Raw genomic sequence first — 18,542 nt, forward strand, 5'->3', positions numbered from 1 at the left:
CTATCTCTTCAATCCCGCCGCTCTCTCTAACCCTAACTCCATTACTGAATCGCTCGAAGCTTCTCATCTCTCCCTCTCGAATCTGCACTCGTCTCACCAGCTAAATCACCATCGCCTCTCGAAGCTTCTTCTCTCTCCCTCTCGAATCTGCACTCGTCTCTCACCAGCTAAATCCACCATCGCCTCTTTGCCCTCCTTCCCGATGATGCAGATCTGAGGGTGAATCGAAGGTAAATCGCCGAGATATGTCGATTCGCTCGATTTTGAATGGAGATTTGCTCGATTTTGAATGGAAGGGACAACTGGAGGCGTGGATCGAATGCAAGGTGATTGAAGATAAGTGCAGAGAACATTTTCAAGGCGATTTAGCCTTTGAAGGTAAATCGCCGGACTTGTCCGATGCTTACCCTGGTTCGCCGGACTTGTCCGATGCTTACCCTGACTCTTTCTTTTTTTGTGAGGAAAATTGGGAGCATCGAAACATGAGCGATGCTGTTGAATCTATGATGCGGATCCTGCTTCCTGCGTTCTTTTTGGTGAGATCTGCCCTATTTTGGATCTTTTCTTTATGCACAGATTGTCATATGTGGGATTATGATGCAATTGTACTGTGGGAAGTGATAATTGGTGGCTGAAATGATATGATTATGCTCATTCTATGTGCTGTGTCCGAAAATGGTGCATCGATGATTACAATCTGAAATTGTATGAGATGAAACCCTAATTTGATCTTGCATGTTCCACTTCTTGCTTATGGTTTGGTTTTGTATGGTCTTTGTGTTGTGTGTAGTGCATCTTTGCCCTGTTGGATGGCCTATTTGATGGTAGCTGCTTGTAGCAGTGTATTTTATGTTGGTATCTGCTTGTAGCAGTGTAATATGTGTAACCTGTGCATACATTACAAAAAATTGTGCTATAAAATCTCAAAATAACAATCTGAAATTGTTTTTCCATTAGCAACCTGTGCATACATTACAAAAAAGCTTTGTGCATCTGTGCATATGTGCATCTGTGCATCTATTACAAAAAAGCTTTGTGCATCTGTGCATATGTGCATATGTGCATTACAAAAACATGAGCATTCACTTTACAAAAACAACAACAAGCTTCAAATCTTCAAAATGCACCACTGCCCCCTTGAATTTGTAGCTGCTGCATGCTACAAGTCAGCCCCTCAGTTGTGCCTCCAATCATGCCTATAGGCAGCTGCAATAAGAAACTTTCACTCCCATTAATGCTCCCCTGCTCAATTAGGTAGGCTATGCATTCCCTAACAAGCCTTGAATCAACTTCAAGGTTTAAAGGAAGCATATCCTGCCTAATCAAGGCATCCTTCTTCAAATGTGGAATTTTGTAGCAGTTTTGACCTTTGACCTTGAGTATCTCAATCATGCAACTTTGTAGGCTAAGAAAAACCTTATTCAAGGTTTGTGCACTTAACTGTTGATATGAATTTTGAACAGCCATAAGTAAGTCAGCCACATTGTTGCAAACTGATTCAGTTTGCAGCGATTGTATGGCCCTGAACCACCCCAAATCATTTATGTTGGTGTCGGGTGAGTTTGGTGGTTGATGCACCAGGTGTATGTCAAAGCCATCACTAGAGGCAGCTGCCCTGAAATCAGGGTCATTGTCTTTAATGTGTGGCCGCGCATTATCCTGTTGTATGTAGATGACTTTGCTAGCAAAACTTGGCCACTTTGCCTTTATAGCAGGTATAATCTGAAATTACATTAAAATAAGCAATGAAATGATATTACATGGATAATACAATCTGAAATTACATGGATACTACTCATAAATGGAAATGATTTGGACTCCAAGCATGTTATTGGAACATTCCTTGCATAAATCATGCATTATCCATACCTTGTTAATAAGGCAATCCTTCACCACTTCTTTGGTGATACTTTGAATGGGTTTCCACTCCATTGTGCCTGCCTCCCTGTTCTTACTCTTCCTCTTTGCTGGTACCAGTTCAGTAAATGGAAAAATGCCTATTTTTCCATCAAATAGGCATTCTCCATCAGGGCCAAAGATAGGCCTACACACTGCACACATAAACATCACCTTGGTGATGAATTTTTTGCTTTTACAGGTTCTATGAGGCTCGGTCTCTGCAGGGGTTAAGTAAAACCTTTGGTTGGACTTGGTTATGTAGAACCATTTCTCATCAATGTGGATTGTGTTGTGCATATTTTTAAATGTCACACTCCTCATAATCCTATCATACTCTAGGGCCTCTAATGAAAACTGTAGCCTAAGCAACTTGTTAGGAGCGGTAAGATCGGGTTTTATGGCATTTGAATGAGCTTTGATCAGCCCTAACTTAATCCATCTTCCCACAGTACTTTTGCTACATTGGATACCACATGCAAGCCTCCGAATGGTAGATCTTTTGGACAAGTCTAAGCTAGCAATTAACTGTAAATCTAATTGCACTCTTTTCTGCCTTGGTCTATGTATTTTTCGACTAATGGAACTTATTACCTCACCCTGCTGTATTTGCTTTTTTGCAGCTGCCCAAACCCGATTGATAGTGCTTCGTGAGCTGCTCCATTTTGTGATAGCTGCTGCAATCTTCCCCCTAGAAGGCTTCCCCTTCTTGCTGTCTTCAAGGAGGAACTGGATTATGGCTGCTCTCTCAAATGTAGAGAGATCTTTTCTCCTAGCCATTCTGCCGTTTTGTAGTTTTTGTGCCTTTGTGGCTGTTAATTTTGTGTCTTTGAAAACTGAATTTGTCCTTATTTATAAAGGGGAGGAAGTTGTAAAGTGTGGGAAATTTGAAGATTTCCCAAAATTTCAATGAAAATGCAGTCTGCCGCCATTTTTTGATCCACTGAAAGTGCAAAGCTTTTATTCATTTTTTACTCAGTTTATGCTCCATTACATTAGTTAAATGAATGTTTAATTGAAATTGCAATGAATTTAAATGAAATGGCAGGTTGTATTCATTTTTACAGGTTTTATTTTATTTATTGAAATTGCACAGAATTTAAATTTCAACTTTAAAAAAAATTATGGTAATTAATTTAAATTTCAGAATTTAAATTAATTAAATAAAGATTTCGAAAATTAAATTAAATTACAGTAATTTAAATTAAATTACAAAATTTAAATAACTTTAATAAAGAATATCTACACACAAACCTAATCAAGTGGACCACACACCTTTACTCCTTAATCTACTACTCCTTAATCTCCGTGCCCAAAAGTTTTGTCCCATAAATAATGGGACGGAGGGAGTATATTGTTGTAAAAATGTCAAATGTGACTTTGATTTAAATTAAATTGGGGTGCCAAGCTGGACTTTTGATGCCAGCATTGATTAGTTGTACCATTACTGAAAGGTACAACCGCAGCCAATAATAGTCGCTACATATTAGGTTTTTAATGAGGCCGATTAGTTAAATAAGGAAGTGAAAATTCATTAATTTAATTTGAATCAAATATTCCTAACCCTATTATCATTCTGTCATTTACGTCTCCGCCCTTGTCTTGGTTAATGACATGTTGGTTAGGAATTTAATCTGATCGATAATTATCTAATTTGTTAGATTAGTATATATATTTGATTTTTTTTTCATATTTTTTTTTTTTTGCATTTTGAATTTGATCTGAATTTTTTTAATGTTTGGATAATATGATTCGAATTGGATCATTTTTTTTTAAAAAAATTAGATTTTCGGGCTGGATCGAATTAGGCAGAAATTCAATCGAAAATTTGAATATTCACCCCTAATTCACGTAGGGTTAAATGTAGTCGGAATTTTAATTCGGATCGAATTCCCAAAAAAATTAAAGTATATTTATTATTTAATTCAAGAAATTTTTTGGTTAAAAACTAAAATTTGAAGATATTTCATAGATTTACGGACAATTAATCCTTTTAATTATATTTAAGTGTTATGAATTGAGTCGATATGATGATATCAAATTGTAAATTTACATGGAGTTATATTTGAGGATACATTCTCTTTTGGATTTAAATTTTGAAATCCATCTTATTATAATTTTGAATATTCTCCAGTGGTAATGAAACTGATATCCACTGGCAATTCAAATGGATTTGAATTTTATAAGTGCTGATTTTAATTTCATAAGTGATGTATATGAAGAGGTTCTGAAATACTTCTTTTTATAAGTGCTGATTTTAATTTTATTTGTTCTCTAATACTCCATATATTCCTGCTTAGGAAATTTGGGTTGCTACCACTTTGATTAATTTGGCTATGCTAGTGCGCATTGGTGGTTCATCAAGAGAAGCTACATATCGTGCTCCTTAGGCGTTGAACAACCTAATTATATGACATTTTTTATTAGCTTTAATGGCAAATCACAACATAAAATAAAATTTAACTCGTCCCTTTAGAAACATTCATTTGTCCTAGCATAAAAATGATTAGGAAAAAAAAAACCCATAAATACAAGCTCTAAAAAAAAGAAAGAAAAAAAAAACAATGCAGATATTTCACATTTTAATGGAGCAAGGGCAAACAAATTGTCAGCCCCAACAGGCAACTATGGGTTATTTGGACATCTTGACAATATAGATATAAGAAATAAATATCCTTGAATGGGCAGACACAAAAGATACTGGAATTCAGCATGTTTGAAAAATTAAAAGAAGGACGCCAACGGCTGAACCTACCGTCTATTCATCAAGCTCCTCTCAACCCTCATGCAAACAAGAGAAAGAATATATAGAAATTGAGTAAAAAAAAGGGAGGAAATGTGAGAACAATTCTTGAGAAACAATGGCCTCTTCAAGGAACAAGAACAGCTTCCTTAGTTGCAGCGAGTTGTTCGAGACGTTTCCAAGTGGTTTCGCGTCTCTCTCTGATGTGATTCTCCTTGGCTTCGTCATCTTGGAACTTGATCTGGCAGGCTTTGAATAGGTCCGGGTCGAGGTCATAGAAGAATTTGCGGACGTTCAAGGTTAAACTGTGGACGGCCTGATTCCAGTGATGCCTAGCGTTCTTCTCAAGAGCAGGGAAGATGATGGGCAGTATAACCTTGCGGTTTTGCTTTATCAGGTTCTCGATGTGATCGTTGTTCCACAAAAATAAAGCCCTCTCTGCCACCTACATAATCACCCAAAACTTATTCAATCAATCCCAATTTTCAACAATTTTCCATCCACTACAAAAATATCAAGATTTAGTGCAATCCATCAAGGTTAAATAATGAGAATTGATCCCGGAAAAAGCCCAAATACTATAGTAAGAAAAATACCAGATCAGGGACCAAAATCAAGAATTTGTAGGAATTTATGCATCAAATATATATATATTTACTTGTCCAGAACAAGGTTTTGAAAGGCGTTTACCGATGATCCCGTGAGGCGTAAATCGTGAAACCACATGAAGATCATAGCAATTATAATAGAACACGTAAAATGATAAAAACATAGCAAATATATAAAACACATAGAAATCACAACTAGTTATGAGTATATAAAATCCCAAAATAAGATTGGAATGCTAGAATTAAAGTATAATAATCAAATAGCCACAATCAAATGCCAAGAAGTCCAAATCGTAATTTTTTTCACTCTTAATTTCCTAATTAGGGCTGTGTAAGAACAACCGATTTCAAATTAAAGCCCAATAATTTGTTAGCATTAAAAGCCCAAAAAACAGAAAAAGAACATACTTGAAAACCCTAAAACGTGAGGTGTGCACCTCAGAGGCGTATTCCAAGCGCCGAGGCGAGCCTCATGAACACCTTTATTGGTACAGACAAGTATCTACTCCTATGGTTTCGACGTGTATCCCGTCTGTTTCTTGTTCTCTCATCATAGTGACTATGTTAACTGAATTCTAATAACCAAAAGACTGATTTGATCATTTATTTCCGGTTGCTAGTAATAATGTAAGAACCTCAAATTTATCTGAGCCGTGAAGATCACAACAGGCCCTAGCAGAAAATTGTCAGCTCAACTAGCCAGCCAACAATCTTGGAGAGTATATAGAAAACTAGGGTGATTCAACGCAATTCCTGAAAATTCTTATAATTGTCTAAACTTCACGTCAACAGTAGGATTTTTGCAAGAAGCAGCACTTCATTTCAATCTCCATCTTGCGGCCCTCCTCTAAAGAATCTACTAATATATTTTCCAACTTAGGTTCGGGAAAAATTAATGGCGTGAATTAAATGTCAAAACATTGATTATAGGACATAGAATAAGGTCTAGGAATTTCTGGTGAAGGAGCATGGACGCCATACAGCAGGAAAGGCTCTTAAAAGTTGAAGCACATTCGAGAACATTATCCTGGTTATATTGTTTTTTATAAGTTGAGGTCCAGAAATCAGAGCGCCATTTTGTTCTTGTATCTTAACTTCTATCAGCCAACTTTTGCACAAATTCATTTGGAAACAATGCATAATGGAACAAACGGCATAAAGCATGCAACTGGAAGAAATAAATACGAAAAGCAATTGCAATAATTTTAGACAGCTCTATTTTCATAGTACAGAGCAAACCGTTTAACAGTGCAAGGTAGTATCAATGAGGAATAGCTACAGATGAATATTAATATCCATACGATCCATACTAAGTTCTGGATGGAACCAGGAGAGTGGAAGTAAACATTTGTAATATATCATTATCTAAGCCTCTGAAACTAATGCTATTGCAAATGCTGTTTTACAGTCGTCAAACCATATGAACCATTGAACCTGTAATGCAAGTCGCAATGATACTACACACATCCTTTAGCTTGGCAATGATGGCCAAGATTTCCTTACTTTCCTCTTAAGGAACGGGATGCAAGTGATCCTCCCTCTTAGCAAGGATCGCTCCCATCCTTGTAACCCTTGGAGACATAATAATAACTTTAGTACTTCATACTCATACATGTTAAATCTTCGTAATGTTATGGTGCAACATTGTACAATCAATTTATTACTTCCTCCGTCCAAAAAACATCTTCATCGGTGAAGTGGACACGATTTTTAAGAAAAGTTAGTTGTGTATTTGGTGTGGAGAAGGGGTCCCACAAATTAGAAAAAGTGGTTATAGTTAGTGGGTTTAGGTGGGTCCATTAATGGCAATATGTGGGAATTTTAAGGGTGATAGTTAGTGAGATTGTGTCCAAAAAAGGAATAGGAAAATGTTTTGTTGACAGAGGGAGTATAAGTGTAGTTTGTCTTTCAAGTTTTAAGTTCATTAGCCACCTATAAGTGAATCTAGTTTTACTTCAATTGATAGATTTATCAAATCAAATTACAAATACAAATTATTTAATTTTATAAGATAAAGTATCCTCATCAAGAGCAGAATCTCAAGGATATGGCATCAGGATCCACACAGGGACGATGAGGACATATCTATCCAATTTAAATACCCAGTTGAAGCGGGGCCAAGGCGCGGATTAATTCACCAGTCCAGCCTACTCGTCACCCATCATTAATGTGGCTGTGTGCTCATCAATTCTCAATAGAGAAACTCAACAATTATAGAAAATCATTTTTATTCTGATTGCCATATCTAAAAGTTGTTGAATGTAGATATTAAAGCAAATATTAAAGCAACTAGTATAAGTTCAAATTTCCTGAGGAGCTCACTGAGTTATAACACTGACGAAGATACACATAGATAATGAAAAATGATAACGCATTGAATTAGTAATTGATTGAACCATACTTTGTACGACAAAGGCGGTATACAATCTGAACCTCAAAATATGAAGTATACAGGTGCTGAGTTAGTCTCCATCAGCAAGCCCACCCCCACTGACATGCATCAATGATCTCACCTCCATCAGAATACATACTAGTAGTAAGCTAAATTCCATCATCCAAAAAATGTTGGTAGATGAAAGTTCTTGAAGGGTATAGGAGTATATCAAAGGTTCTTTGAAATAGAATTTGAAATAATATTTAGAAATATCAAAACACCAAAAAGCAAACTAAAGGATTCTGGAGGGCCGAGGGCATAATAACAATTAACAGGTAAAACAATAACAAGAAAAGCACAAAAAGAGAAAACAGCAGGATACCAACAAGAATAGTAAGTACCTGAAAGTGCAGGCTATTCAAGCTTCGCGAAATTTGATGAAACAACGGTACCATGCAGCGCTGGAATTCTGGCGCCTGTGTCGCTTCTAAGACCTCCTCGAGCTCATTAAGAAACAGAACTTCCTTCGAGCTGTTTGTAATGGGCCAGTATTTTATCAGTCCCCTGATAATAATATCAGCAAGCTTGCAGTCTTTCTCGACAAATTGTGTAATGCAGTAAGATAACTGCTGATGATACATGCCCAAACATTTCGGCTTATGCAGAGGAATTAAAGTTCTGACAAGAAAGAGTTTATGTTCCTCTTTGAGCGGCAGAGCAAACCCGTTAATAATGCTGCCAAGGACTTCAAGGAACTCAGCAATACCATTGTGTTTTTCTGTCTCAAAAACAAAATGGTAGAATATGTTATTGATTGATTTCCTAATGAACGGGCGGTGCACCATGAATTTCCCATAGATGCGGTGTAGTATAGTTTTCAAATACTCCCTCTCCCTAGGATCTTCAGAGTCAAAGAGACCAAGCAGTTTCAAAACAAAGGAATGATCAACATATCTTTTGGCAATTTTCGGATCTGTCTCTGGTGAAGCAACAAACCTTAGCAAAAATTCATACACTACTTGCAAATGAGACCACGCGGGGTCCATTGCAGGCTCTTCCTCTTCCAAATCAACGCCATCAACGAGCTTGTTCTCCCTAGGCTGAGGAGTAAATTCCCTAAAGATGTTGGCTGACACCATCTTAACAGCTTCCTGCATTACATTTTCACTAAACTTCCCACTTGCAGAAGTCAAGTACTCCACTAACTCTAACAAAGTCTGCCGCTTGATCTCTTTCTCTTTGAGGTTCTTGGTGGGGTCAGTGAAGTCGAATTCAACACAACACATCTTCACCTTCCTGATAAACAAGAGCTGCTTCTCAGAGCTCGGGACGTCCCTAAAACTTGGTAATGCTTCATATGAAGCAGAAGCGATATTTACATCCCCTCTCAAGTTCTTATCTCGAAGAAACCTATCTTCAGCGTTGTTGCCAACGCTTAAAACTGAAAACGGGGCAGTGATGACATCATCCACTGCACTACTCAATCTCTTATTCCCCCCTTCACTTCTCTTCGAAGCAGTCGAAGAACTCGAGGAGGGGCTAGGTTCTCCACCAGATTTTGAGTGCTTCCTTGGAATCTTACTGAATATCTTGTTAATCATGTTAGACTAACTAACCAATACCAACCCCCAATAACTCACAATCAAACCAGACTAAATCAACAGCCACACCTCTCTACTTCCTTTCTCCACAAACCCTCAAACACGGATGGCAAAAGTCAAGAAACAGTATTGACACTAAAGAATCATGGGCTCGAGGCTTGACTCACCAATTTTCTGAATACGCTTCAACCCTTATGCATTTTTCTCTATCTCCTTAATTTAACTAATCAAAGGGGAAAATACCCCTTTTTCCATCAAGAAATATCAGAAAAAAGTAACTCCAGATGCAGAAACCGGCTCTTAATGAAAGATCAAGAAACCCACTAATGTCGCAGTCATTACAGATGACCCCATGCTTCCTTCGTGCCTTTATCAAAATCTCCCACTTTTCACCAAAAACCCAAAGCTCAAAAATCCAATCTTTAGATTAAATTTTCAATATTTGGACTTAAACTCCGAAACCCATGTATTCCCAAAATCAACTTCACAAACCCACAGCAGCAAACAATCAGAAAACTCAATAATCTCACTGAAACTGCAGCAAATACTACGAGTAAAGCATATATAACTTCGCCCCGAATCAAGAACTTCAAAATTCAACCGAAGCGATTAAACAAAAAGACAGAAAATATATTTCTTGAAGAAAAGGAGAAATTCAAAATCTGCACAATACACTAGGCATCACACAGTTTACAATAAGCTTACTGTAGACGAGTTAAGGAACGACGGAGCAGGGTTAAATATGAGATGTAAAGGGAACAAACTACACTATTCTGCTTTCTTCTTGAAATTCCTTTTACTTTCTCTCTCCCTTTTCTGTACAACTTTTGATTCCTTTTATTATACAACGTTTTTTAATTTTCTTTATTTTATTTCCTCTCTTATTTGTTGTTTGTTGACGCGCAAATTCTTTTGTTTGATTAATTTGGAGTGGGGCAGTTTCTGAGAATTTTTAATTAATCAGAATAATTTTCCACATTGATCCCACTCTATGGTACAGACAGGTCAAAGTCAAAAGCAGACATGCATTCATCTGCATTTGAACACATTTATATAAATGTTGTTTTCATGCTTCGTCAATCTCATTTCTTGTAGAATAGAAAAATAATTACAACATGTTTATCTCCGATTTCATTTCATAATTTGGTAAAATTAATTGATGCCACAACCAAATTAAAATAACCATATTTGGAACGATTTACTTTGACCGATAGATTTTATAGATAAAAACAATTCAAATTAATTCATCATTAATTTTGATGGATTAAATAATTTGAATGATGGGAGAGGAATTTTAGATTTGTAACGGAGATAAATTTGAAATACGATAAATGTTAAGTAAGAATGTTTAAAACTTGGAGTCTTATATTGAAATGGAAGAGTATCTGCTATGAATAGGGAACATCCCTTACAAAGGCAATTTTGAACCTATTTATAAACTATTATAAGTGGGGGTATTTTAGTAATTTCAACTCTAAGTACGACGAGAGTAGTTCCGTCATTTCAACTATATTCCTCTTGAAGTGGAAGGGAAATTTGGTCTTTTCAATTCCTTGCATTCCATGTGGGCCGACAACGAATATTCATTCACCTTCACATATAAGGGGTTATTATGAGAGCACCTGCAAAAATGGTTACGAGACCACTCCTAATATTTGGCTATAGAATGCCCTTTGTTTTTTTTTTTTTTTTCTCTCTCTCAAATTAGTCACTCTTGGATGTTCTTATTTGAGGTCAGCTCTGCCTCATAATATTTTATCATCTGCATAGTTATTTTAGTTGCTTCTTTTGTAACCTCTTCTGCGTCTATCTTTAGCTCTGCAATCCTCTACTTGGATTTAGTAGATTTGCTTCTCTTTCGAACTAGGGCCTTTTCTCCTCATTGGTGCCTTATTCTACTGGACTTTGGGCCTTATGACTTGGGCATTAGGCCCAATTCATGTTAAACGAATAAGCGCTAATATCGTCGTCGTCAATTTTTAACTTATTTAACAATTTTATTCTTGAAATATCTAATTATACATTTTAGCATATCACTTAAAAACTCTCTTTTGTGAATCGTTTATTCAACTAAAACTAGCATTCACACACTCGCAATGCATATACAATATTTTTATATATTTTTTATAAGTAAAAATAAAACTAAATTAAAAGAAAATTGAAAAATAAAATAAAAATGGACTTATTTAATTAAGAAAAGGGAGAGAGGAGGGCTATTTTTTTTAAAAAAATTAATCTTTAAATAAATAGTATAAATTTTACATTTTAAATCTAATATCTACATAAAAAGCGTCAAATTAAAGCTCGCATGCCGTTATCTTTAATTTAATATGCATATCAAATATTTTATAATTAGTTGAATTTCATTATTTAGAAAAATAAATAAAATAGCAAATAAAAAGATAAAGAAAAAAATATAAATAAACTTTTAATTTTATTATAATAACAAAATTTTCACTCAATTATGAAATTGGTTTCAAATTAAAAGTTAACTTTTTAATATATTATAGAAATGAACGAATAGAAAAATTATTATCAATTTAAACAATGAATTGATTTAACACGAAATAGATTTTTTTTTTCTTTTGAGATCAACGGGAAATAGTTTTTTAAAGCATAGCAAAGGGGCATCTTCAACTAGAGTACTTGCAAGTGCATCAATAAAAAAAATCCAAACCAAATACTCCATCCTCATATGAAATATATATACACACGCATATAGGAGAGGAGAGGATTAGGGTATAAATACTTCTTAACATATAAAAAACGGACTAGCTAAAATTTTACTAATTTTTGTGAAATCTGTTGTCTCCGAATCAAAACCGCCTTTGTTTGTGATTCTGTGAATTGTGACAACTGCGGCCGATCAATCAATATAGGTTATATTGATGCCATTCTAATCAAATCATTATAAAGTGGCTATTAAATTAATATGTTTATAATTGTAGCTAAAAAAGTTATATTGATCTAAAGCGACTATTTTATCATGTTTCCCTATATAAATCATTTTGTTTCTCATCGTAGATGGTGTGACTATAACAAAGCACACAATGCTCCAAATTGTTTGGGTATCAAAAGCCAAAATCAGGCAGCGAAGAAAGATGGAAACTCTTCTTGAAAAACAATGGAAAATATAATCCAAGAATTTGTGAAATAATACTAGTAGCTTTTTTGTTTTTTTGGGAAGGTGAGATAATGATATTGGGCCGCCAACCTTAATTCTATCTCAATTCCTGTAAACAAAGATGGGAATGGAGCAATATGCGTGTAATCATATTTTAATATGCGGATGCTTTTTTTCTCTCTTTTTTTTTAATGCTTTCTTTTGTTAATGGAATCCTAATTAATACAGAGTATTTTTAGCTTTTCGATGTTTTTGAAAGGACATATTATGTGGATGCTTCTTAGAATAATAGCTTACTAGTAGGTGACTCGTCGAAATTCGACGGAGTCTATTAAAATATAAATTTATGAAATTATTAATGTATTTTTTGTTTCGTGAATTATTTTTCACAAAAATAGAGAATGTAATAAAATTATTTTAAAGTAAAAAAATTATAATATTTATTTGAAATTGACCTAATTTAAATGTCTTATAAAATTTATATGTAACCAGAGTTTCGATCCAAAAAATATTTTTAAAAAAATTAGAACAATTATTTGAAACGTATCTATATTAGATGTCTATAGTTGGAACCAATTAAAAAATAAGAAAAAAATAAATTAAATAATATCATTAATGACTTAAACTTTAAAAGTTTGAATAAATTATTAAATTTGCAATTACCTCATAATCTATCGAAAATTTCATCATATAACTCGTTAGTTGTTGCATCTTGCATATGACCTCTTTTTTTAGTGACATTTGAGATTGTCACGTAGAATTGTCCATAACTAAGAACAGGTTTCAGCAGGGTATAATCCTACATTTGAAAGATATTGTCCATGACTTTTATTTATTGTCGACATAGCAAAACAAACACTCATAGAGAATTGTCTTCTCTGAAACCGAATTGAAAATTTAGTGAAATGCGATGAAATCGAAATCATTCTAGCTATAGAAACTTATTGCGCTCATTTTTTTATGAAATGAGTTTATCTTCACTTACGTGTTCCCCAAGTTGAGTTACTATCAGTCCGGTGTCATTGCAAAGCTCATTAGATTGATCATATTTTTTAGAAGCGTGATTATGCATTCCTCTTTCAATCATGATTTGGCAATCCTGAACACTTGATAGTGTCGAGATATTCAACCGAGAATACCTATTCATCGAGCTCAATATATCCATCTACTTTGCAAATACTGTCTGAACTTAGATAAACCCTTTCTTTCATAGACATTAGAGACATGACGTAATCATTTATCGTATCAATCATCTCATTAATTAGTGGGGGCCCAAGATAGCTCTATTCTTAAACATGTCTGTATCAAATGCATTACTAATTATGTTATGATATAATAGATTTTTCTTGATTTGTGGAATATTAATATAATGATTTTTAGATATTTCATAGTTTTCAGATATTTAATGGTTTTTGTATATGAAAACTGATTAAAATTTAGAAAAATAAAAAGAATGAATGAGAATTGAGGAAAATTATAATGAAGTGATTATACGACGTCACATAGGATATAATTTACTTTGTTGAAATATTAATATAATGATTTTTAGATATTCAATAGTTTTAATATATCATACTCCCTCCGTTCCAATAATGTTGTCCACTTCTTTTGGGCATGGAGATTAAGAAGTGTGAAATTAATGTGGTAAAGAAGAAGGCCCCACATGTTTAACAAAAAGTAAGTATAGCTTAATTTTTCTTGTAAAATTAACAAAACTAAATTATGTAAATTAAAGGCAACAACAAATAATCTACAGATTTCAACAAAAAAATTAACGGCAAGAACAAAAAATGCAACAACTAAAAATGCAACAAAATTCTGCAGATTTCAACAAACAAGAAATTTCAACAAAATCTTCATCCTCCTCAACAAATTTCAATAATTCCTTCTGCAAATTCCTACTGTCGCCGCTCTTAAAATCTGGGGAGCCGCCGGAACAGTGAACATAATCAAGCAAAAGAACAACAAGAATAAAAATCAAATCTTTAGCCTAACCCCCTAAACGAATAAACAGAAATTCAGCCACAATTATCCACAAATCAGTGGGGCTGAGCTGCGGACATCACATCCCGCAAATTAGGCGAGCCCTAATTTCTGGGAAAAAAAAAAAAAAAACAAAGGAGATGGGAGACGAGAGGGTGGTGGAGGTGGAAAGGCGGCGGAGGCCAGAGGGATGGAGATGGGAGGGGCGGCGGAGGCGAGAGGGCGGAGGTGGGAGGGCGGCAAAGGCCAGAGGGATGGAGATGGGAGGGCGGCAGAGGCGAGAGGACGGAGGTGGGAGGGGCGGCGAAGGTCAGTGGGAAGGCGGCGAGAGGCGAGAGGGCGGAGGTGGGAGGGCGGCAGGGTGGCGAGAGGACATAGGGATGGAGGTGGGAGGGCGAGGGTAGAGAAGAGAGGGAGGCAAGAGAGTGTGGAGAGAGAGAGAGAGAGAGAGAGAGAGAGAGAGAGAGAGAGAGAGAGAGAGATAGATAGATAAATTAGGGTTTAAGGGGGGAGATTAATTAGGATAGTGTTTAATTAGAAATTAATTAGTTCCTAAAATTTGCCTAAAAATGAAATGAAACAAGATTATTGGGACAAACCAAAAAGGAAAGTGAGACAAGATTATTGGGACGAATGGAGTAATTTTTAGATATGAAAATTGATAAAAATTTAAAAAAAAAGTAAGAATGAATTAGAATTGAGGAAAATTAGAATGGAGTAATTGGAATGAATGAGAATTTATAATCCGTCATCTTCATAAATGAATATTAGCGGATAGTGCATCGGAAGATAAAAAAGACTAAATTCATTCAACCGTATAAGTTCAGCAATGCTCTTTTGAGCAATGGAATCAATTTATTTATATTTGAAAGAAAAAATATTAACAATTGAATTTAATAGTTATTATATATATATATATATATATATATATATATATGTGTGTGTGTGTGTGTGTGTGTGTGTGTGTGTGTGTGTGTGTTGGACGAGGGGGGAGAGAGTTCAATTAAAAACCATTTTTATTGTAAGAACTTAGAACTAAATTAATTATTTTTCCATCTTGATGGATATGATTAAATCCTATTCTAAAGGTTGTTTATTTTTTTTTTTTGTAGATTTAATAATTAAGAATACTTATCAAATTTTGCATTTGTGATCAAATTTGTTGCGATTTTTAAGGGATCTATAGTCTTTTTCTATAGTAGTTTTTTATTCCTAATATACACTAGGTATTAGAGGCAAATTAAAATATATTAAGTATTATTGATCAAAGGTATAGATTAGTTCTACATTCTTATCTTAAGGATGATTTTTATTTTAACTCAATTGAAGTATTATATACATTGAAATCTGAATTGGTCTGTCCATGAGGTCGAAGATAATTTTTTAGGGAATATAAGTAGAATTAATAACATGAACGTCATATATATTAAAGTAAATCATGTACGTTTTAAATTGAAATTGCAAAGTTGGATATCATAAAGTATAATATTACAATAATCATTACAGCCTCAAAATTACAAATACTTATGTATTTTCTATTTTCGTGTAAGGATATAAATAAAATTTTATTGATCAGTGGAATATTAGTATAATATTTTTTTAGATATTCAATAGTTTTTAGATATATAATGATTCTTAGATATTTAATAGTTTTTGGATATGAAAATTGATTAAAAATTTTTAAAAAAGGGAATGAGAATTGAGAAAAATTAGAATAGAATGATTATACGACGCCACGTAGGATATAATTTATTTTGTTGAAATATTTATATAATGATTTTTTAGATATTTAGTTTTTAAATATATCACGACTTTTAGATTTTTAATGGTTTTTAGATATAGAAATTGATTAAAATTTAGAAAAAAAAAAAAAGAATGAATGAGAATTGAGGAAGATTAGAATGAAGTGATTATACGATGCCACGTAGGATATGATTTATTTGGTTCAAAATTACAAATACTTATGTATTTTCTATTTTTCGTGTAAGGATATAAATAAAATTTTATTGATCAGTGGAATATTAGTATAATGTTTTTTAGATATTCAATAGTTTTTAGATATATAATGATTTTTAGATATTTAATAGTTTTTGGATATGAAAATTGATTGAAAAATAAAAAAATAAGAATGAATGAGAATTGAGGAAAATTAGAATGAAGTGATTATACGACGCCATGTAGGATAAAATTTATTTTGTTGAAGTATTTATATAATGATTTTTTTGATATTTTGTTTTTAAATATATCATGACTTTTAAATTTTTAATGATTTTTAGATATAGAAATTGATTAAAATTTAGAAAAAAATAAGAATGAATGAGAATTGAGGAAAACTAGAATGGAGTGATTGTATGATATCACGTACGATAGGATTTATTCTGCTTTAATATATAGATTATTTTATCAAAAGTTATTTGTTTTAATATTTTTTTGGAGTGAAATTGAAAATCGTTATATTTTAAAGCTTTATATAGAAAACGGTTACTTGTATAAAAATACATATTCCATGTCCAAATTAAGATGAATGGATCACTATATCCTTGAATGGTGATGAATTTGCGTGTTTTTCTTATGAAAAATCTTACATTTTCTTACATAATTGTAATTATATAAAAAAGAAAAATGTTATAATCATACAATTATTGTATTGCTCGATTAATGATTTTCTAAAATTGTGAGATTTATTTAAATTTTAATTTTTAAATAATGTATTCGACAGTTTACTAAAATGTAATACTCCCCCCCCCACCCGTCCCAAAGAAGTTGAGTCGTATTTCTTTTTGGGTCATCCCAACAAAGTTGAGTCGTTTTCATTTTTAGAATAAATTAAAGCTATTTTTCCATTCATTCTCTCTTTCATTTTACTTTTTCATTCACTTTTTCATTTCATTTTTTCACTAAACATTGAGGCATGTTTGAAAAGCTGGTTGTGAAATGTTAAGTTACTCAAACCCAAAAAAACGTGATATGGGTTGTGTTGGTTATGCTCTATTGACTGCATTTGGTAGGAGAAGTTTAAAAGCGCATGAAATGTCCCGTATGTTCTCATTAATATTTTGAAATGACAATTATGCCCTTATATATATATCCTTATTATATCTAGCTCAATTCTCTCTAAAGTGACGCGGTTGCAGCAATTTGCTTTCTCAATCATAAAATGAAGCCAGACATCTCAATGCTTCCATAAATTTGTGCAGAGCTGCTCACAAAGCTGGTGCTGCTACTGCTATTGTAAAGAGGCCCCCTCTCATCCCCTTCGCCCCTCGATTCCATAAATTTGTTGTACCCAAATTTGCTGCTACAACTCACAAAGTTGTTCACAAATTTGTGCTTCTTCGATTTCAAGTCTTTCCTGTTCAAGAGCGAGGAGAATCTGAAGAATCCACGAATTCGCTAAAACCCCTCTTTGGAGCTTGAATTTCCCCTATCAATCACTGCCTGACAAAAGAATCCACGAATTCGCTAAAACCCCTCTTTCGAGCTTGAATTTTACCGCCGCTATAAGCTCCAAAGGCTCGATTTTGAAGTCCGCGAACGATGCCTTCGACCTCGGCCGGAAGCTATGGCGGGAGCTCGAATTGATCGGCAAGAACAACAGTAATAGGGGATTTAGCGGCTTTACTTGTTTGAATAAGAGTAGCAGCAACGACAGCTGAGTATTGCGGGGCAATTTTGAGGAAAAAAAACATATGCACTGTAGCATTCAAGCTTCGCTAACCGGGGGTGACCCCACACGTGGATCACTAGAAAAATATTTTATGGACGAAAAGAGAGTATATATAAAATTGGTGATTATTTTGATTGCAGTGGAGAAATGGTCCCACCACTTTATGACATATGTGGTTGAGATTGAATTTGGGGTGAGTTTTTTTTATAAATAAAGAGTGTTAGTAAAGATAAAATATTAAAGATGATGGTGGGATCATTGCCTTAAAAGAAAAGTGACATAATCTTGACAGACGCGCCATATAATAATTTTTATATAATTTTGACGTACTGAGGGAGTGTTATTTTTATAATTGTGAAATTTTTTATTCACACATCAAATCAAATACACAATAACTTTTAGTATTAAAATTCGTACAGGCTCTCCTTTAAAAAAAATATTTTATGAATTGGGGGAATATATTAATACTTAAGGATATATTAGTATCTTTGCGTTAGTTTAAAGATGGAATCATATTTTTATAAAAATAAACATATTTTTTATATA

The 18,542-nt window shown here is 33.8% G+C and overlaps 1 protein-coding gene and 2 long non-coding RNA genes across 3 annotated transcripts; 1 reads left to right on the forward strand and 2 right to left on the reverse strand.

Annotated features, from left to right (window-relative positions):
* Window positions 1-115: 115 nt before the first annotated feature.
* LOC130995556 (uncharacterized) lies at window positions 116-2,839 on the forward strand. Its single transcript, XR_009092193.1, has 2 exons — window positions 116-378; window positions 462-2,839. It is a non-coding gene; the product is annotated as an uncharacterized LOC130995556 (long non-coding RNA).
* Window positions 2,840-4,451: 1,612 nt separating this feature from the next.
* LOC130995558 (serine/threonine protein phosphatase 2A 57 kDa regulatory subunit B' theta isoform-like) lies at window positions 4,452-10,147 on the reverse strand. The gene is made up of 2 exons (XM_057920887.1): window positions 8,023-10,147; window positions 4,452-5,084 (listed from the first exon to the last, which is right to left on the reverse strand). Exons 1-2 carry the CDS (start codon window positions 9,220-9,222, stop codon window positions 4,767-4,769), a joined length of 1,518 nt encoding a protein of 505 aa, XP_057776870.1. The 5' UTR covers window positions 9,223-10,147; the 3' UTR covers window positions 4,452-4,766.
* A 7,207-nt stretch (window positions 10,148-17,354) lies between these two features.
* On the reverse strand, window positions 17,355-18,046 carry LOC130995559 (uncharacterized). The gene is made up of 2 exons (XR_009092194.1): window positions 17,823-18,046; window positions 17,355-17,753 (listed from the first exon to the last, which is right to left on the reverse strand). It is a non-coding gene; the product is annotated as an uncharacterized LOC130995559 (long non-coding RNA).
* Between the last annotated feature and the right edge of the window lie 496 nt (window positions 18,047-18,542).

Source organism: Salvia miltiorrhiza, chromosome 7, assembly GCF_028751815.1.
Source record: "Salvia miltiorrhiza cultivar Shanhuang (shh) chromosome 7, IMPLAD_Smil_shh, whole genome shotgun sequence".
NCBI classification, from domain to species: domain Eukaryota; kingdom Viridiplantae; phylum Streptophyta; class Magnoliopsida; order Lamiales; family Lamiaceae; genus Salvia; species Salvia miltiorrhiza.